The 14,841-nt window shown below is 42.6% G+C and overlaps 1 protein-coding gene and 1 long non-coding RNA gene across 11 annotated transcripts in view; one reads left to right on the top strand and one right to left on the bottom strand.

Moving 5' to 3' along the window:
- CADPS (calcium dependent secretion activator) overlaps positions 1-14,841 on the bottom strand; it is a 459,608-nt gene that overhangs the window by 157,876 nt on the left and 286,891 nt on the right. For all 10 annotated transcript variants that reach the window (XM_077858238.1, XM_077858239.1, XM_077858240.1 and 7 more), the window contains exons 9-10: positions 11,646-11,712; positions 1,687-1,795 (exon numbers count right to left, since the gene is read on the bottom strand). In XM_077858238.1, coding sequence (XP_077714364.1) covers positions 1,687-1,795; positions 11,646-11,712 — 176 coding nt within the window. The remainder of the gene's footprint in view (positions 1-1,686; positions 1,796-11,645; positions 11,713-14,841) is intronic.
- Positions 6,372-12,603, top strand: LOC144289809 (uncharacterized). Its single transcript, XR_013357783.1, has 3 exons — positions 6,372-6,469; positions 10,585-10,762; positions 11,686-12,603. It is a non-coding gene; the product is annotated as an uncharacterized LOC144289809 (long non-coding RNA).

The raw sequence follows: 14,841 nt of genomic DNA, 5'->3' as shown, positions 1-14,841 counted from the left end.
TTTGATAATATATGTGCACAATTAACTTTTGTATGTATATAGAACAGCTTTCTCTCGGCTCCTGCCCTCCCCGTTGTGGGAAGAGAGTTCTGTTTTCCTACGATAAAATAACAATTCTAGCTTTGCAGTAGCAGTACACGTAGCTATGGTTTACTGCAAGTGCCAAAGAATGACGTGGGCTAGACCCCGGGTTCCAGCTCCTTTTCTTTCTTTTTAAAATGGGAAGAGGATCCTGGTCTCTTTGGTGGGATTGTGGTAAGGTCCAAATGCAATCATGTGGGGGCAAGGGGCCTGGGAACTGGCTTAGAAGGAATTACCACCAGAAGATGCTATGGATATCCTACGCACCTGGGGCCTTTCCCCCCCACCCCCCACCCCGCTTTAAAATGCTGGTCTTTGGAAAGTTGGAATCTATTTTTCTGAAAGGAACTCAATGGTCTGAAAAGAATGCAAACTATTGCAGAAACCTGTGAGGGCCGGTTTCTTAATGCAGAAGCCACATCCTTTCAATGAGATGTTGCGTGAAATTGTTTCAAACTTGTAGGCTCTACTTATTATGAAGGATTTCCAGGCGGAGCCTTTAATTCTCGCCTTCTGTGGTCAGCTCTGTATCGTGCTTGGGCTGGAGGCAGACAGATTACCCAGGGGGAGGTGTGGGGACGAGTCCACACCACTCAGGGCTGGGACTCTGAAGGGGCTAATTTTCCTAAGCGGACTGGGCCTCAGGCCTTCCCTGCCACACCTTTTCAGGTTAACATTCCATCTTTTCTCAAACTCTGTTTTTCTTTTATGTGTATTTTGTTGCATGTGGAAGAGCAATATGGGAGTAGAAAAAAGGTTTTGGGCCAAATAATGCAGTATGGTTGGAAATGCTTCCCTTGTGCAGATTTGGCATAAAAATAAACTTCTCTGGGAGAGGGCTGTTGGTGCTTGTTGTTCATTAATATGCTGAAAAGATTTCGCACCCCCCCTCCCCATTTTGAAGGTTCTTTGAGGCTGATTTTTATTCATTTTTTTTTTCCCGGGAAAAAGATAAAATGGGTGGGGGGAAGAGGTGTGAGGGGGCAGGATGTAGAACTTATGAGAAATACTACCATTTGTGTGGTTCTTTTAGTTACATAAGGCTGAGGAGCTTGGATGTCTATGCTTGTGGATTGGTGTCTACTTAGGAAAGAAGAATTTAGGGAGAGTTTTCTTTTCAAGTGCCATCAGCTAACCTTAGATTGTAGTTAGCAGATACAGGACAGGCTCACTTAGACATGGAGACACAACACCCGCCAAGCCCACACATCACAGGTGAAAAGCACACACACTAACATACACACGTACATGCAGTCCTTAGTGTACATGTAAGACTCCCCCAGCAGTAATTTCTTTTTTAGCATTTTAGGTGGAGTACATATGTGATGTGGGCAGGGTTATGTGAAAGAAAAATGTATTATGTTTCCTTTCTGGATTTATAAAGATCCCTTGAGTAAAATCAAAGCCCTTGAATGGCATGGCATTCACTCAACCAGGATGGAAACTCCGTCAGCTCAGGGACTGTGGCCGTCCCGGTCACCCGCGAAGCCTGGGAATGTGGCTTGAGTGCCTAGCATGGAGGAAGTGCCCAGGAAATATTAGTTGACCCATGGTTCAGGTCCAGGGAGAGTTCTGGGGTTCATAGCCTAGAGGGTGGGTGGGTACCTGGCTGGGGGTCGGTGTAGTCCACAGTGTAGCCATCCAGTTGGAGAAGTTCCTGAGGCTCCGCTTTTTTCTCCCGATAACTACACATGGCAAATGTGTATTGACTGACCTAGGGAAGGAAAGACACAGATTGTAAGGTCCCTGGGCCCATCTTCCCTGAAGAAACCCTTCCCGGTCAATCATGTTCTGGTCCCTGAGGCCCAGAACTTGGTAGCTGGGTTCCAAGTGAGTTTTGCTACTTCCTGGCTGTGAGACTTAGTGCATGTTACTTAGCCTCTCTGGTCCTTTGTTACCTTGTATGTGGACTGAGAGCCTACCTCCTCACTGGCTTATGAGCTGAATGAGTTCACACGTGGAATGCACTTGGAATTTGTTCCAGGCATAAGTTAAGTGCTTGGTAAAAGTTAGTGGCCATTATATTGCTGTTTGCTATTTTAATTGGCTAAGTCATAGGAGATTGCCATTTTTGTAGGTCAAAATGGGTTAAATTGAGATGCCTGGTTGGCTCAGCAGTGAGTATCTGCCTTCAGCTCAGGACGTGATCCCGAGGTCCTGGGATCAAGTCCCACATCAGGCTCCCTGCCAGGAGCCTGCTTCTTCCTCTGCCTATATCTGCCTCTCTCTGTATGTCTCTCATGAATAAATAAATAAAAAATCTTTTTAAAAAGGGTTAAATTGTGGCAGTTTGATTATAGGTTTTATCTAACATTACCATGGCCCTGGCTGAGATGGCCATGTTCACACAGGCCTTTTGGAAAACAATTAGGGACCAGACACTCATTTATAAATGTCCCGACTATTTTTTGTTACCATTTTAGTTTTTGCATGCCAATTCTTGTTTCCCCTCTCCCTTCTCCTATGGAAGGAGTGCTTTTGGTTGCTTTGAAAAGTCTTGCATCTCAGACAAGTGCAGGGGTGACATGCTGTCACAAGCAATGAGTGCTCGATCGCTAGGTGCCAGTCACTGTAGAGCCATCCTCAGCTCCTGATGGCATGGCTGTTGTAACTGTCCCGTCTTCACTACCAACACTGGCATCCATGCCAGTGTTGGGCGGGTGCTCCACAGCTGCAGGCCGGCCTTGGGGACCCTGTCGCCACAGTGCATGCAGACCCGGCATGGATACTTAGCATTTCTACATCTGGCTCATCTACAAGGAGTCTGTAGGAGAGTGAGCATCCTTCAGGGTCTGGGCTAAAAGCTTGTGGGCATATTTACCATCTACAATGTCAAATGTCTTGGAGAAGGAGTGCCACATCCCTTATCTTTTAGTTCCCTTTATTAAGAGAGACATTTCCAAGTGAACTTTGATCCCTGCTGGGGACATTTTTAGCCTCCTTCATGGTGAGATCTGTTTATTTATTTATTTATTTATTTATTTATTTATTTATTTATTTATTTATTTATTTTTTTATTTTTATGGCAATGAGAAATTGGTGCTCTCAAGCCCTACACCCATCTCCTGCCGGGTGGCCTGGGGCCAGCAGGTCCTAATGGCAGATAAAGGAGAATGGTGTATCTACTGCTGCCCTCTGTTGGTTCCTGGTGACAACTTTCTTCATAATGCATAATCTGCAGAACCCACTCCTTATAGTGCAAAGCCTTGAGGGACTTCAGGGGAAATGTAAGGCCCCATCACAAAGAGCATTGCCATAAGTGGGCATGTGCTATTCTTTGTAATAAGCAGAATAACCAATAGCATCCTCTTCTTCTAAAAAGGAGGGTTAGAAGTGCAAGTATGGAGGTCACATTGGCCAGAGGTCTCAGCTCAGATAAGCTCCCACCTAAGTCTCAGTGTCCTAGTCTGTATTTTACTTGCATCTTACTCTTGCTGGGCAATTAACTGAGCAATAAAGGGCTTTATGCACTATGTGCGACAATCCCATAGCAAATGCTCAACATACGCATTTAAATAAGCAGCTTCCTTGCATTTAGCACTAGCATTCTAATATAAGTAGTTGGGTGGGTATATTTGCCTACTGGATTTCAAGTCCTTTGGAGGTAAGCCTAGGGAGTCATACATCTTGGTTCTATTTCCCTCCTTATAAGCAAAATCTACCATATAAAGGGCATTTGCTAATTGAGTCTGATTGGTTCTGGAAAGTCAAGTATGTTATAATCTAATAAAGAGGGTTTTTTTTTCCTTCGAAATTCACGTATGTTATTCCAAGCACAGCACCAGGCCTTTCCAACTCATTACTGGTCTGAATGACTGGTCTCCCAGGTGTATGAAAGTGATAATACATATTGCTGGAATGTTTCTGTGGTGATTTTTACCTGTCTCTGGCAACACGAGTGATGATGTAGTTTGTTAATGGGATGATTAGCCAGAGAGTTGCAGAAACTAACTTGAGGTCGGAAAAATATCACAATAGAAGGGTGTTATTTCAAAATTCATGCATTTACTATTGCTACATGCTTTGGGCTTTTTGGTTTTTCTTTCTAGTTCAGGTGCTTGCTTCCTGGAGCGCTGTACTCTGCTGCCCTCTCCTGGTAATATGGTGGAAGTTGTCCTGACAAAGTGGGGAGCAAAAACTAGCTCATGAGAAGCATTTTAATTGGGGATTTGGTGACTTTCTTTAGGAAATGAAGGCAGGGAGAAGATATTCTAACTATTGAAAATTTCAGGGGGGAACCTCAGTCTTTCTGGAGTGCTTGAAGGGTGCGGGAATAGCAAAAGGTTTGGGAACTTTTTTGATTTTTTTTTTTTTTTTAAGCTTCTACAAGACATTACTAAGTGAATGAAATGAAAGTTTCTCTGCCACAGTAAAATTTCTTGAAACTGTATTTGGATAATAAGTTCATGATATGGTGAGCACTACTGTAATGATGACAGAGAAGAACCTAGAATACATGTCAGAAGTCAGAGAGTTGGCCGCTGCTGCCAGGGAGGCTGGCCTAGAGCAACAGAGAACACAGATCTTGTGATCTCAAATGACCAGCAGACATCTGAAAGTGCCCTTTGGGGAGAAGGGTGAAAGGACTGCAGTGTTTACATATTTGGGGTGTTCAGCTGGCAGTACCTTCATATGGAATCATGGGATCGGATGGGCTGTTGAGACTTCTGAAGGTATAGGCTTCAATGTGACTGGACCTCCCATACACAAGGCATCCTCAGCTTATTTTCAGACACTATTTAAACTAGGAAAAGGTTCATTAATAGCGTTTCTTAAAGAGTGGACTGAGGCCATTTTCATTAGATTGTATGTAATATGTATGAGAGGATGGGGGAAAGGTTATAAACGTGCAAATTCTGTAAATCTGAACAACAAAATCTCAGGTCAGGGTGAAGTCTCAAGGACTGGTATTTTTTTTTTTATAATTGCTCTAAATATTTCTTAAAACACACTAAAGCTTGGGAGCCATTGTTTTAACATATAGGAACTGTCCAGAAACTTACAGGCTGTCCCTGACTTTCTTTTTTTTCTTTTTTTTTAATTTTTATTTATTTATGATAGTCACAGAGAGAGAGAGAGAGAGAGAGAGAGGCAGAGACATAGGCAGAGGGAGAAGCAGGATCCATGCACCGGGAGCCCGACGTGGGATTCAATCCCGGGTCTCCAGGATCGCGACCTGGGCCAAAGGCAGGCGCTAAACCGCTGCGCCACCCAGGGATCCCTGTCCCTGACTTTCAATTATATTTAACAACTATGGCCTGGATCAAAAAATAAAAGGGTCTGGTCCCCTGACTCTCCCTTCTCCTTCCTCCCACCACCCCTGGAAGACTGAAGTACTTGTACATACAATAATGATAGAATGTATTTTTCTAAATTCCCTCTCTTTGCCTTTACCATCACTCCTTATGAAGTGAACCTTGCTTCTGAACCTCAGTCACTAGCTTTCCCCACTTTCAGCCCATTCTATAATTTCTGTAGGGCTAACTGAGCCTTGTGCTGGAGCCAGGGTGGGTGGGACATGTGGCCCAGGCCTAACCAATCAACATGACATCTCCTTGGCTGCAGTGATTGGTACAGGAATGGGCACATGACCACCTAAGACCTATGAAACCTCAATCAGGGAATATGCTTGAACTACTGAGAATGACAAGCTTTCTTTCTTCCAGGGCTGGTAAACTGTTGTAAACCTTGACCTGCCCTGTTGGGTCAAATCTTGACCTTCCGCAGCATGGAGAGATGCTGCTTGAGGGTGATGCCAACTATTGGAGAGTACAGTCAAGAGATGTATTGGTAGAAAGTCAATATCTTGATGGCTATCTGGACTTACCCATGCCAGACAACTCTTTATTCAACTGCTAATTTAATTAACTAACCAACACAGTTCGTTCCCTTTTAAAACTTATGCTAGTTTCGGTTGATTGTTGTCATTTGCAACCAGAATATGAATAGAAATGCCCTTTAAGGCAGTTGTAAATTTGGATGGGAAAAATAGACATTCATTCAGAGAGTTATAAATCACTCAACTACTTACATGTTTTACAATTCATTTGGGGGGGTGTGTTTAAGTTATTTTAATATGGTTTCCCGGGTGACAACTGCTATATTCCAAGGCATTTTACATTATCTGACAATATTTTATTCAGATTTAGTGACTTTTCTGAAAGCTGGAGCAGTCAGAGTCTTTACATTATCTGTGGAGAGTAGGATATGGATTTAGGAACCATATTGGTTCTATCTAATGCAAGGTAATTGAATTCTAGAACATTGTATATGCATAAATCTCCTTGGGGACTGGTCCTGCCTGAGTGTTTAGAATCATGGAAAGCCTTTGGAGTCAGAAGACCTACGTTAGATTTCACATTGGCTGCCTATTAGCTGTTGAACATGGGCAAGTCACTTAACCACTCAGAGCCTCGCTTTCTTCAAATATGAAATAGGATGAGACTTGTCCTCACTGTAGTGCAGAAAGGTTGTAAAGACCAACTTGATGAACACTTTATAAAGTCTAAGAGACTGTATAAATGCAAGCAATTATTATGATTATTAGAAGAGCCACAGAATATTATGGCTTGTATGGTGCTAAAAGGGAAAAAATGGCTCAGAAATACTTTGGCTGAAGACCATCAAAAGCTGATTTTAACCAGAAGTCTTTTGGGCATAGAGTAAAAAAAAATTTTTTTTAAATGAAACAAAATTAAATTTATTGAGTAAAGATATTTAAAGATAAAAAGATCATAGTAATGAGACTTTCTAGCTTGGTCTGGATGATGAGTTGCTGCTTCCATTCTTCCTCTTACACACCCAAGTTGGGGAGCTCTAAGTAGAGCTCCATGGAATCGGCACTTCATCATTAGCATTGGTTTGGTCAGAGTTCCTAACGATGATAATCAGTGCGTTTGGTCCTTCCCATGGTATGTAAGGTTTAGAATGAATTTATCAGCAATTTCTTGATTTGGGGTGCTGAGGACCCATTTCCCCTTAATCCCTGGGTTAGAGTCTGCAACCATGTTTTGAGGGGATTTACTGGAATTTAAAGGAACATGGCTGAGGAAGCTTTATCATGTTACTTGCATATAATCATCTGTATAGCTACTCTGTCGCTCAGCTTCCCCAAGGGAGGGGAAGGCATAAACTCTGAGAAGGTATGGTCTAAAGAGGAATGGAACCTTTACCTTAAAAAGGACAATGACCACTGAGGCAGTGTCTCTCTAAAGATAGTGTCTGGAAAACCTGTGTCAGTATCTCCCGGTGTGCTTGTAAAACATATAGATTCCTCGGCCTCATGCCAGACCTATTGCAACAGAATCTTCTAGATGGTGCCTTGGGATGTGGATTTTATTTATTTATTTATTTATTTATTTATTTATTTATTGCGGGGGATGTGGATTTTAAATAGCACCCAGTACAGGTGGTTCAGGCCTATACTAGGAACACTTAAGTATCTGGCACAGAAATACCCTGTAACTGCCTCATTCCTTCCAACTTGGTGGCGAGGATGGGGGCGGGGGAAAGGGGTAGCCTCCAGCCACATCCATAATGATTTTAGCCCCAGTCCTTAAAAATGGGTATCGCTGCTTTGGTTCTAAACCCCACTGAGGATGTCCTTTGTCCCTGACTAGTAGGAAGTCCATTTACAATCTATCTGTTGGTTCCCCCAAGGTAGTAGCACTAAAAGGAAATCTCACTTAGGGAGAATTTTAATAGCTCTGCATTCCAGACAAAAATGTAGATTCTGTGTGCTTGTCTGTGTGTGCAGGGAGAACTGGGGAGTGGGAGGAGAGATGATTCTGAGGAGACTGGTGTTGGCTGTGTTCTCTTCCTCTTAGGTTTTTCAATCTATTTTCATTGTATTAAATCTAATGAGATTCATAATTGTGTTGGAAATTTTGTGTTGCAAACTCTCTATAAAAACGCTTTCCAAGACCTAACATCTGAGGAGAAAGGAATAAACATTCAGGAAGTCACTTGGGTAGAGATGCTTCTTATGTGTGGTTTGTGCACTGGCCTCTGCAGAGCTTTCTCCAAGGCTGCCTGGGGAGTGGGAGGTACGCTGAGGGGACCTGCTTCCCTGCCCAGCTCCTTCACCCTTCCCTGCATTTGGCCAAAGTGCTTCTCCTGGTATCACTTTTGCATTTTGAGTTTCACTGGAAGGGCTTGGTGGCTAAAAAGAAACTGGCGCTTGTTTGTACATCTGACCAGAATCAACACTGGGCATCTGTTAGGCGTTGATTGTAACAGCTCATTCTGGCATCCTTCTCTTCAAGCAGCCTGACAGGTCTTGCTTCCCCTGAGCTGGGCCAGAATTGGTGACCTTCACCTTCACTCTTGCACTTCACTATGATGGCACTGGGGTTGTTTCAAAGGGGGTGAGGTTTTTGTTGTCATCATGATAAAGCACCTGTAAAGGTGATCATTTAAACAATGGAGAAGAAAAAGTGGGAAGAATCCAAAAATAATGCAGTATTTTCTAGGAACGACCAAACTGCTTTTAGACATTGTTGTGGTGAGCAGGGACTTGTGACAGTGGGCTGTCCTGACACCTCTGAAGGCCACAGAGATTATTAAGGGAGGAATCTGATTTAAGTTGAAACAGAAGGTTAAATTTGGAGGATCAATGTCCCCAACACACCTCATGGCTGTTGCAAGTTCTGAGAATCTCATGTAAATGACACATATTGAAATCCTGAAATTGTTCTCTCCTGCCCTCAAGGACAGGTGCTGAGTTTTAGATAGGCTACAGGTGCCTTTTGCTGATTTTCACAAGTGAGCACAGAACTTGCTTTTTAGCAGCTGTGCAATTCATACCTTCTTGAGGTAGAATGTCCAGTGCAAAGGCCCTGAAATGTCGGTATTCTGGTTGTGCTGCCTAAAACAATCATTCTCTCCTTTTCAGTTCAGTACATATCATACAGACATGGCTTCGCTAATATTTTTGGCACATTTCCTCCTGCTTTTTTCCTGAAGAGTTTTTTATTTTCTCCCTGAAATTGCTTACAAAGTAGGAGGTCAACTATTTATCCTAAGTACTTTGTTATTTCAAAGATTTTCAGAGCAAAGTCCTGTGTCCAGTGGAGTAATAGCTGGGTACCTCAGACTGGGAGGGAGACTCCATGCCAAGGTGAGAGGGCTACTTGTCCCACTTCCTCTGGGAAGCTGTCACCAGCCACTCTCCAGGCTATATGATCTTTCCTTTCTCAGAACCACTTGAAGCCCAGTCTGGGCCCTTCCTCTCTCTCTTCTTTTTCTTTCTTCCTCCCACCAAACATTGCCTGGATGCCTGTGCCAGGTACCGAGCTAGAGGATGTGTATGTGTGTGGTGGGCAAAAGAGGGAAGGACACAAAGATGAATTAGAAACCTAACTGGCCTTGCAACTGCACATAGCCTACTGGGAGAGGCCAGGTCAATTCATAACAGATTCCAAGAAAGGCGGCTATGCCCAGTGAGAAGCACTGAAGGAGGAGAAACATGCATAATCCAGCACTACCTCTTTTGATGCATTTTGTCTCTCTGTTTATTATAATACACTCTCTTTAGAGGGGACATCAGCTGTTTTCACCTTCCCAGCATCCATTTCTTTTTCTGGTGATGGCATCTTGATTTTGCACTGGAGACAGTGGGACTGCTAATCAAAGTGCCATGGTCTGCCCCTGCTAATAGTTAGGTGTGTGACCCAAGATGAACTGATCTCTCCCTCGTATTTGGCCCTCAAGTGGAGATGCAAGGATAGAAGGTAGTCAGAGCCAACTTTGTCTTATGACCACATCAGTGACACTGGCCATGGTTCGCTCCACCTGGATTTCTGGAACCTACTCTGAGTACTGTAGTAAGGACAGGTCATTCAGCTTTTGCAACAATCCTACAAACTACTCGAGAGCCTTCTAATATATTATCATTAATACCTTAGTTTGCTTGGGTCTGTTTCTGCTACTTGTATATACAAAGCACTCTAACGGATACTCTTCTGGAAGTGAGAGACCAGGCCTCATAGTTCTCTATGACCTACCAATGTGTCCTACACAAAGTAGGTACTCAATAAATATTGGTCAGGGGATAGTTTGAGGAAATGTATCGCCAGATGAAATGTCCTTTGTTGCCACCCGTGGATTATTTGGCAGGCTGGGCACAATTCCAAAGTTTTCCTTGGGCTCATTTATTCTAAGGTTTTGTTGTACCCTGCAGCAATCATGAAAGCAAAGATAACCTCTTTCTTTTAGCCAGAGAGATGTATTTTGCCTTAGTGGCATAGCAGAAACTTGACTAGATCTATAGAAAGTCTAGTCTTAGAAGTTCATGGTTGGAAGAACTCTCAAGGCCATTAGACCTAAAAGGCAGCTGCTTTATAATGAAGTTTTAGAATTGGAATTGCTCTAAATACTAGTCAATGCTTAAAACTAACACAGTAACCCAATGAACAATGTTAGTCCCTAAACTATAAGTTGACTCACTTTGTGGCATCTTCCAGAATACAGCATGTGTTAATTTTTTTGTAAACTAACTTACAGTTTATATGCTTTGGTGGAGCCTGGAAATTAAAAAGAGGCAATGACAAATTTCCTTGTAAACTGAAAAATCCTGATGCAAGAAGCAAATGAACCAAAATTTAAAAAGGCAGCGGAGATTCTCAAGGACAAAAATATCACTATTCTGGATTTTTTTTCTTAAATAGACAAGAGAGCAAAGGTACTACTTATATATTACTTATGTATTATTAATACCAATATCTGCATCTACATCTATATCTTTATATAGATAGATGTTCCTTGCTGCATGGTTAATAATAGTCCCAACTGGGGAAGGCCACAAGTCCTTCAAAAAGTAAAATTCTACATGTATTTGAGCTTGAGCTATATATATGCAAACATGGCAAAATGTCTACCATGATTTATGATTAAAACAACCAAAAGTGAGCTGCAGAACAACACAGAGTTTGCAGCTTGATATATATATATATATATAGCGCCTATCTGGAAAGATACATTCCAGACTGTTAAACACAGTTATAGGAGGTCACTTAAGAGTTTTGGAAGCCCAACATATCAAGAAGAGTGGAGTGCTCCCCCACAGGGAATTCAGTATCAAACATACTAGAGTAAAACAGGTGTCAAAAGTCCAAGTAAATTTTGACTTTTCTCATAATGAATATCTTAGTATTTTTAAGAACAGCAACTTCTTCTAAAACAATGTCGGTGCTCCTAGTACCCTAACTAGCACATGCTTGCTACTTCCCTGGAGTCCTCCATCACTGGCAGCATGGCCGTTCACTCCTCCTACTTCTCTGATGTACTCCTGTATTCTTAGAATTTAAAAATAATGATCCTTTAATTTTTTAAAATTTAAAATGATACAAGAATAGGGAAAAGGATTACAAGGGAGTGCTGTGGGTATGAGAAATGTCTACATCCCTCTCAAATGGGGTTTACATGCTTATGTGTAAAAATTCACTGAGCTACATGCTTGAGCATTGTGTGCTTTAGGTAAATTATACCTCAAATAAAAAACATTAATTAATCCTATCAAATCTTTAATCCTGATGGCTCTTAAGATGGACAGATTGAAAAGTTACCTGGACCAGTACAAAAAACCTTTTCTTCCATCTCTTCCAGACATTCTTACCGATGGCCCATAAATACCTAAGGAAAAAGAAAAAGACCAGAGTTGCATTAATGCTTGAGTGACTGCACTGCTTAATTCACTTGACCATGAAGGTTGGTAGTCATAAACAAGGAAATGCACGCAGCTCAGAAACAGAAAGCAGATTTTGGAGCTGTGTGATTGAGGAAAAGGAACAGCAGGCAAGTTTCACTTCCACTTACAGAAAGAATTGTGGCCCCTTATCACATTTCACTTAGATTCGTTGATTGATTCCAGAAAGCCCCTTGGAAAATGTTCCATTGTGACTTAATTCTTGTATGTGCTAAAAGTCTATTAGGTAGAGAAACTCCTGCCAGGTGCTGCACAAGAAAGGGGAAAAAAAACCGCTAAATCCTACAACTACAGCTCCTTCGCCTCCTGTCAAGTCTCAGTTGGGAAACACTCTGCCTCCCAACTTTCTTTGCTGCGATTCTATCAAATGCAGGGATATTACATGGAAGAAGTTTGAAGTCAACATAGAAAGTCCTCTCTATACCTCTCCTCCTTTCCCAAATGCTCTTCTGTTGATGGAAATTAATCTTGATAACAGACAAATGAAATAAAAGGAGAGAACCATAGAGGCACAACTCCAAGCTATCTGGAGATTTTATGAGCAGTGTTACTAATTCATTCGTGAATTACTGCCTTGGCCTTATGGATTGCTGCGTGCTCAACTGGCACTGATCAAGGAAGTGAGGTTTTCAGGCTCCAGTGGACTGACTAAGTGAGGAGAGATCTGGTCATACTCAAAAACATTCAAATACTCAAGTTCCAAAGCTGGCTTTACCTGCTATAGAAACCAACTGGACAACTTCCAAATACTTACTTCACCTGGCTTCCTTGCTTCACTCTTGTCCCTATTGCACTCACTACACAGCACACAGAGTGACCTTTTAAATGGGTAAATCGGATCATTAATACATTCATTCTAAGTCAGGATGGGAAATTGGGGAAGTGTTTTTAGGAGAGTAGAGACACAATTATATTTCTATTGAAGATGGTCCCCGTGGCTGATGGGTGGATAGGACACTGTGCATGAAAGGGGCAAGAGAGAAAGCAGGGAGATCGGCGAGGACACGGTTGCCATGGTGCAGGTCAGGGAGGGAGAGGATGTTGCTTGGACTGGGACAGAGGCCATGGCAGTAGTTGAATGGCTGGTAAGGGCCTCAGCCCCGAGGCCAACCTGGTCAGCTCCCCTGCTGTGTGGATGATCCAGCTGTTATTTACTGTCCTGGGCAGTGCTCTCCACCTTCTTGAAATAATATATTAACATATCCATGACAAAAATTGACATAAATGGGAAGCATGGCCAAGGCTACAGATAGAGAGGGTTCATTAGTCTATAATTGTTAACAGTCCTGTTCTATTTCCAATGGTTACTCTGAGATGCTGGGCAAGATACTTAATTAACCCTCTGGTGTCCTAGAAAACAGGGCAGGGCCAGGAATGGTTCCTCTTGCACAGGGTCATTGTGGGGATTACATGAGTGATTCTTGTGGGGTATAAGTACGGAGAATGGCAGAAAGTAGATGCACAAGAAATGTCAGCCTGATTATAAACTATCTCTGGGTATGGAGGAAAGCAGATCATCACTAGTAGTAAATAATAGCTAAATATGTGAAAAGAAATCTTCCAGGACACGTGGACAGAGGAAAATAGATGAAACAAAAATCAAATGAAGAGAGTGGGCGAACATTTCTGTATTTGTAGTAACGACTGGCAAGGTTGCAACAGTCTTGTGCTTTCTGGAGTTATATCTGGCATTTTCTCTTTCCCTTTAATTTGAGCCCATGTAGAGAGATTCAGAACAGTGAACATCGACAGTACATCTGAAGTTTATAGTTTTAATTGCTGGGAATGAAAGCAGGAAAAGGAGTACATGAAAACCCACAGAATGTAACTCATACCGAAGCATTAACTGTCCCTTCATAATAAAAATCCTAGCTACTGGTTGGCCACGTTTTACTAGTTTGCTGTGCCGTGTTGGGCACTTTCTTGAATTTAGTGTACCTCGCTGAAGGGGTCAATGCCTTGAATCTGGAGACACAGAACCTTGCGGTGTGCGCAACCTCCAGTAAGTTACTAGAAGGATCTCTACCTCAGCCTTTCATCTATGCAGTGGGGATGATAACAGCTACTTCAAGGATTGTTGTGAGGATAAAGAGTTGATGGACTCTACAGTGCTCAGAACAACCTGTGGCACAAAGTAAACCCTCATTAGGTTTGTACTGTGTTACATTCCTGCTCCTATTTTACAATCGAGGAAGCTGACGTTGCAGGAACATGCTTGGTGCTCCACAGCTGGGAAATGACGCTACCAGAATGGAAACTCAGAACCGCTGGGTTCCACGGTACCCCTCCCGTGGTGCTATTCTTCTTCCCATTTTACATGATGATGAACGTCGGTGTCTTCACTGCAATGAGAACGTGAATTGCTATTCCAGTTGAACTTCCCTGGTGCGAGGCTTCTGAATGCGAAAGCTGAGTGGGATCAGAGAAAAATCAACAATCCTCCTTTGCAAAGTATCAGTTGGTTTGTGTGAAGGAGGGGCTTTCCCTCAGAGGTTTTCCTCAGAATTTATTGCTAATTTGGCACATACCAGAAGGTGTCAAAAACCGAGAAAAAACTGAGGGCTGCACTGTATCATTTCTGTCTAGTCAGCTCCGGCTCTGTTCTCTGAGGTTGAAATGTGCTTGAGAGACAGGATGAGAAGTACCTGGAGCAGATGGGAGTTCTGTCCCTGCAGATATACAGGTGGCTTTCCCCTCTACCTCCTCACAGTACAGGCAGATCTATCTGCGCTGGCGGGCATGAGTGGCCTTCAACTCTCTCTTCAGGCCACCAGGATTGTGGAAATGTGGATTTACAAATAGATAAATCAGCATTTCTAGTGCTGTGAGCAGAAGTTTAGCCTAGTGGTTATATCTCAGACTCAAGGTGGAAAAACCTAGGTGGGAATTGTGGCCCTGCCATCAACTGTCCTTTGGCTTAGCTGTCTTGTGCCTCAGTTTCCTCAGCTGTAAAATGGGGATAGTGTGTGAAGTTGTGGTGAGGACTGATGGAGAGCACACATGACAAGTGTTTAGCACAGACTGGCACATAGTAAGTGCTTGGTTATATTAGGCAA

The sequence above is a fragment of the Canis aureus genome, chromosome 19 (assembly GCF_053574225.1).
Source record: "Canis aureus isolate CA01 chromosome 19, VMU_Caureus_v.1.0, whole genome shotgun sequence".
Classification (NCBI taxonomy): Eukaryota; Metazoa; Chordata; class Mammalia; order Carnivora; family Canidae; genus Canis; species Canis aureus.
This window is presented reverse-complemented; position numbering and strand designations above follow the sequence as displayed.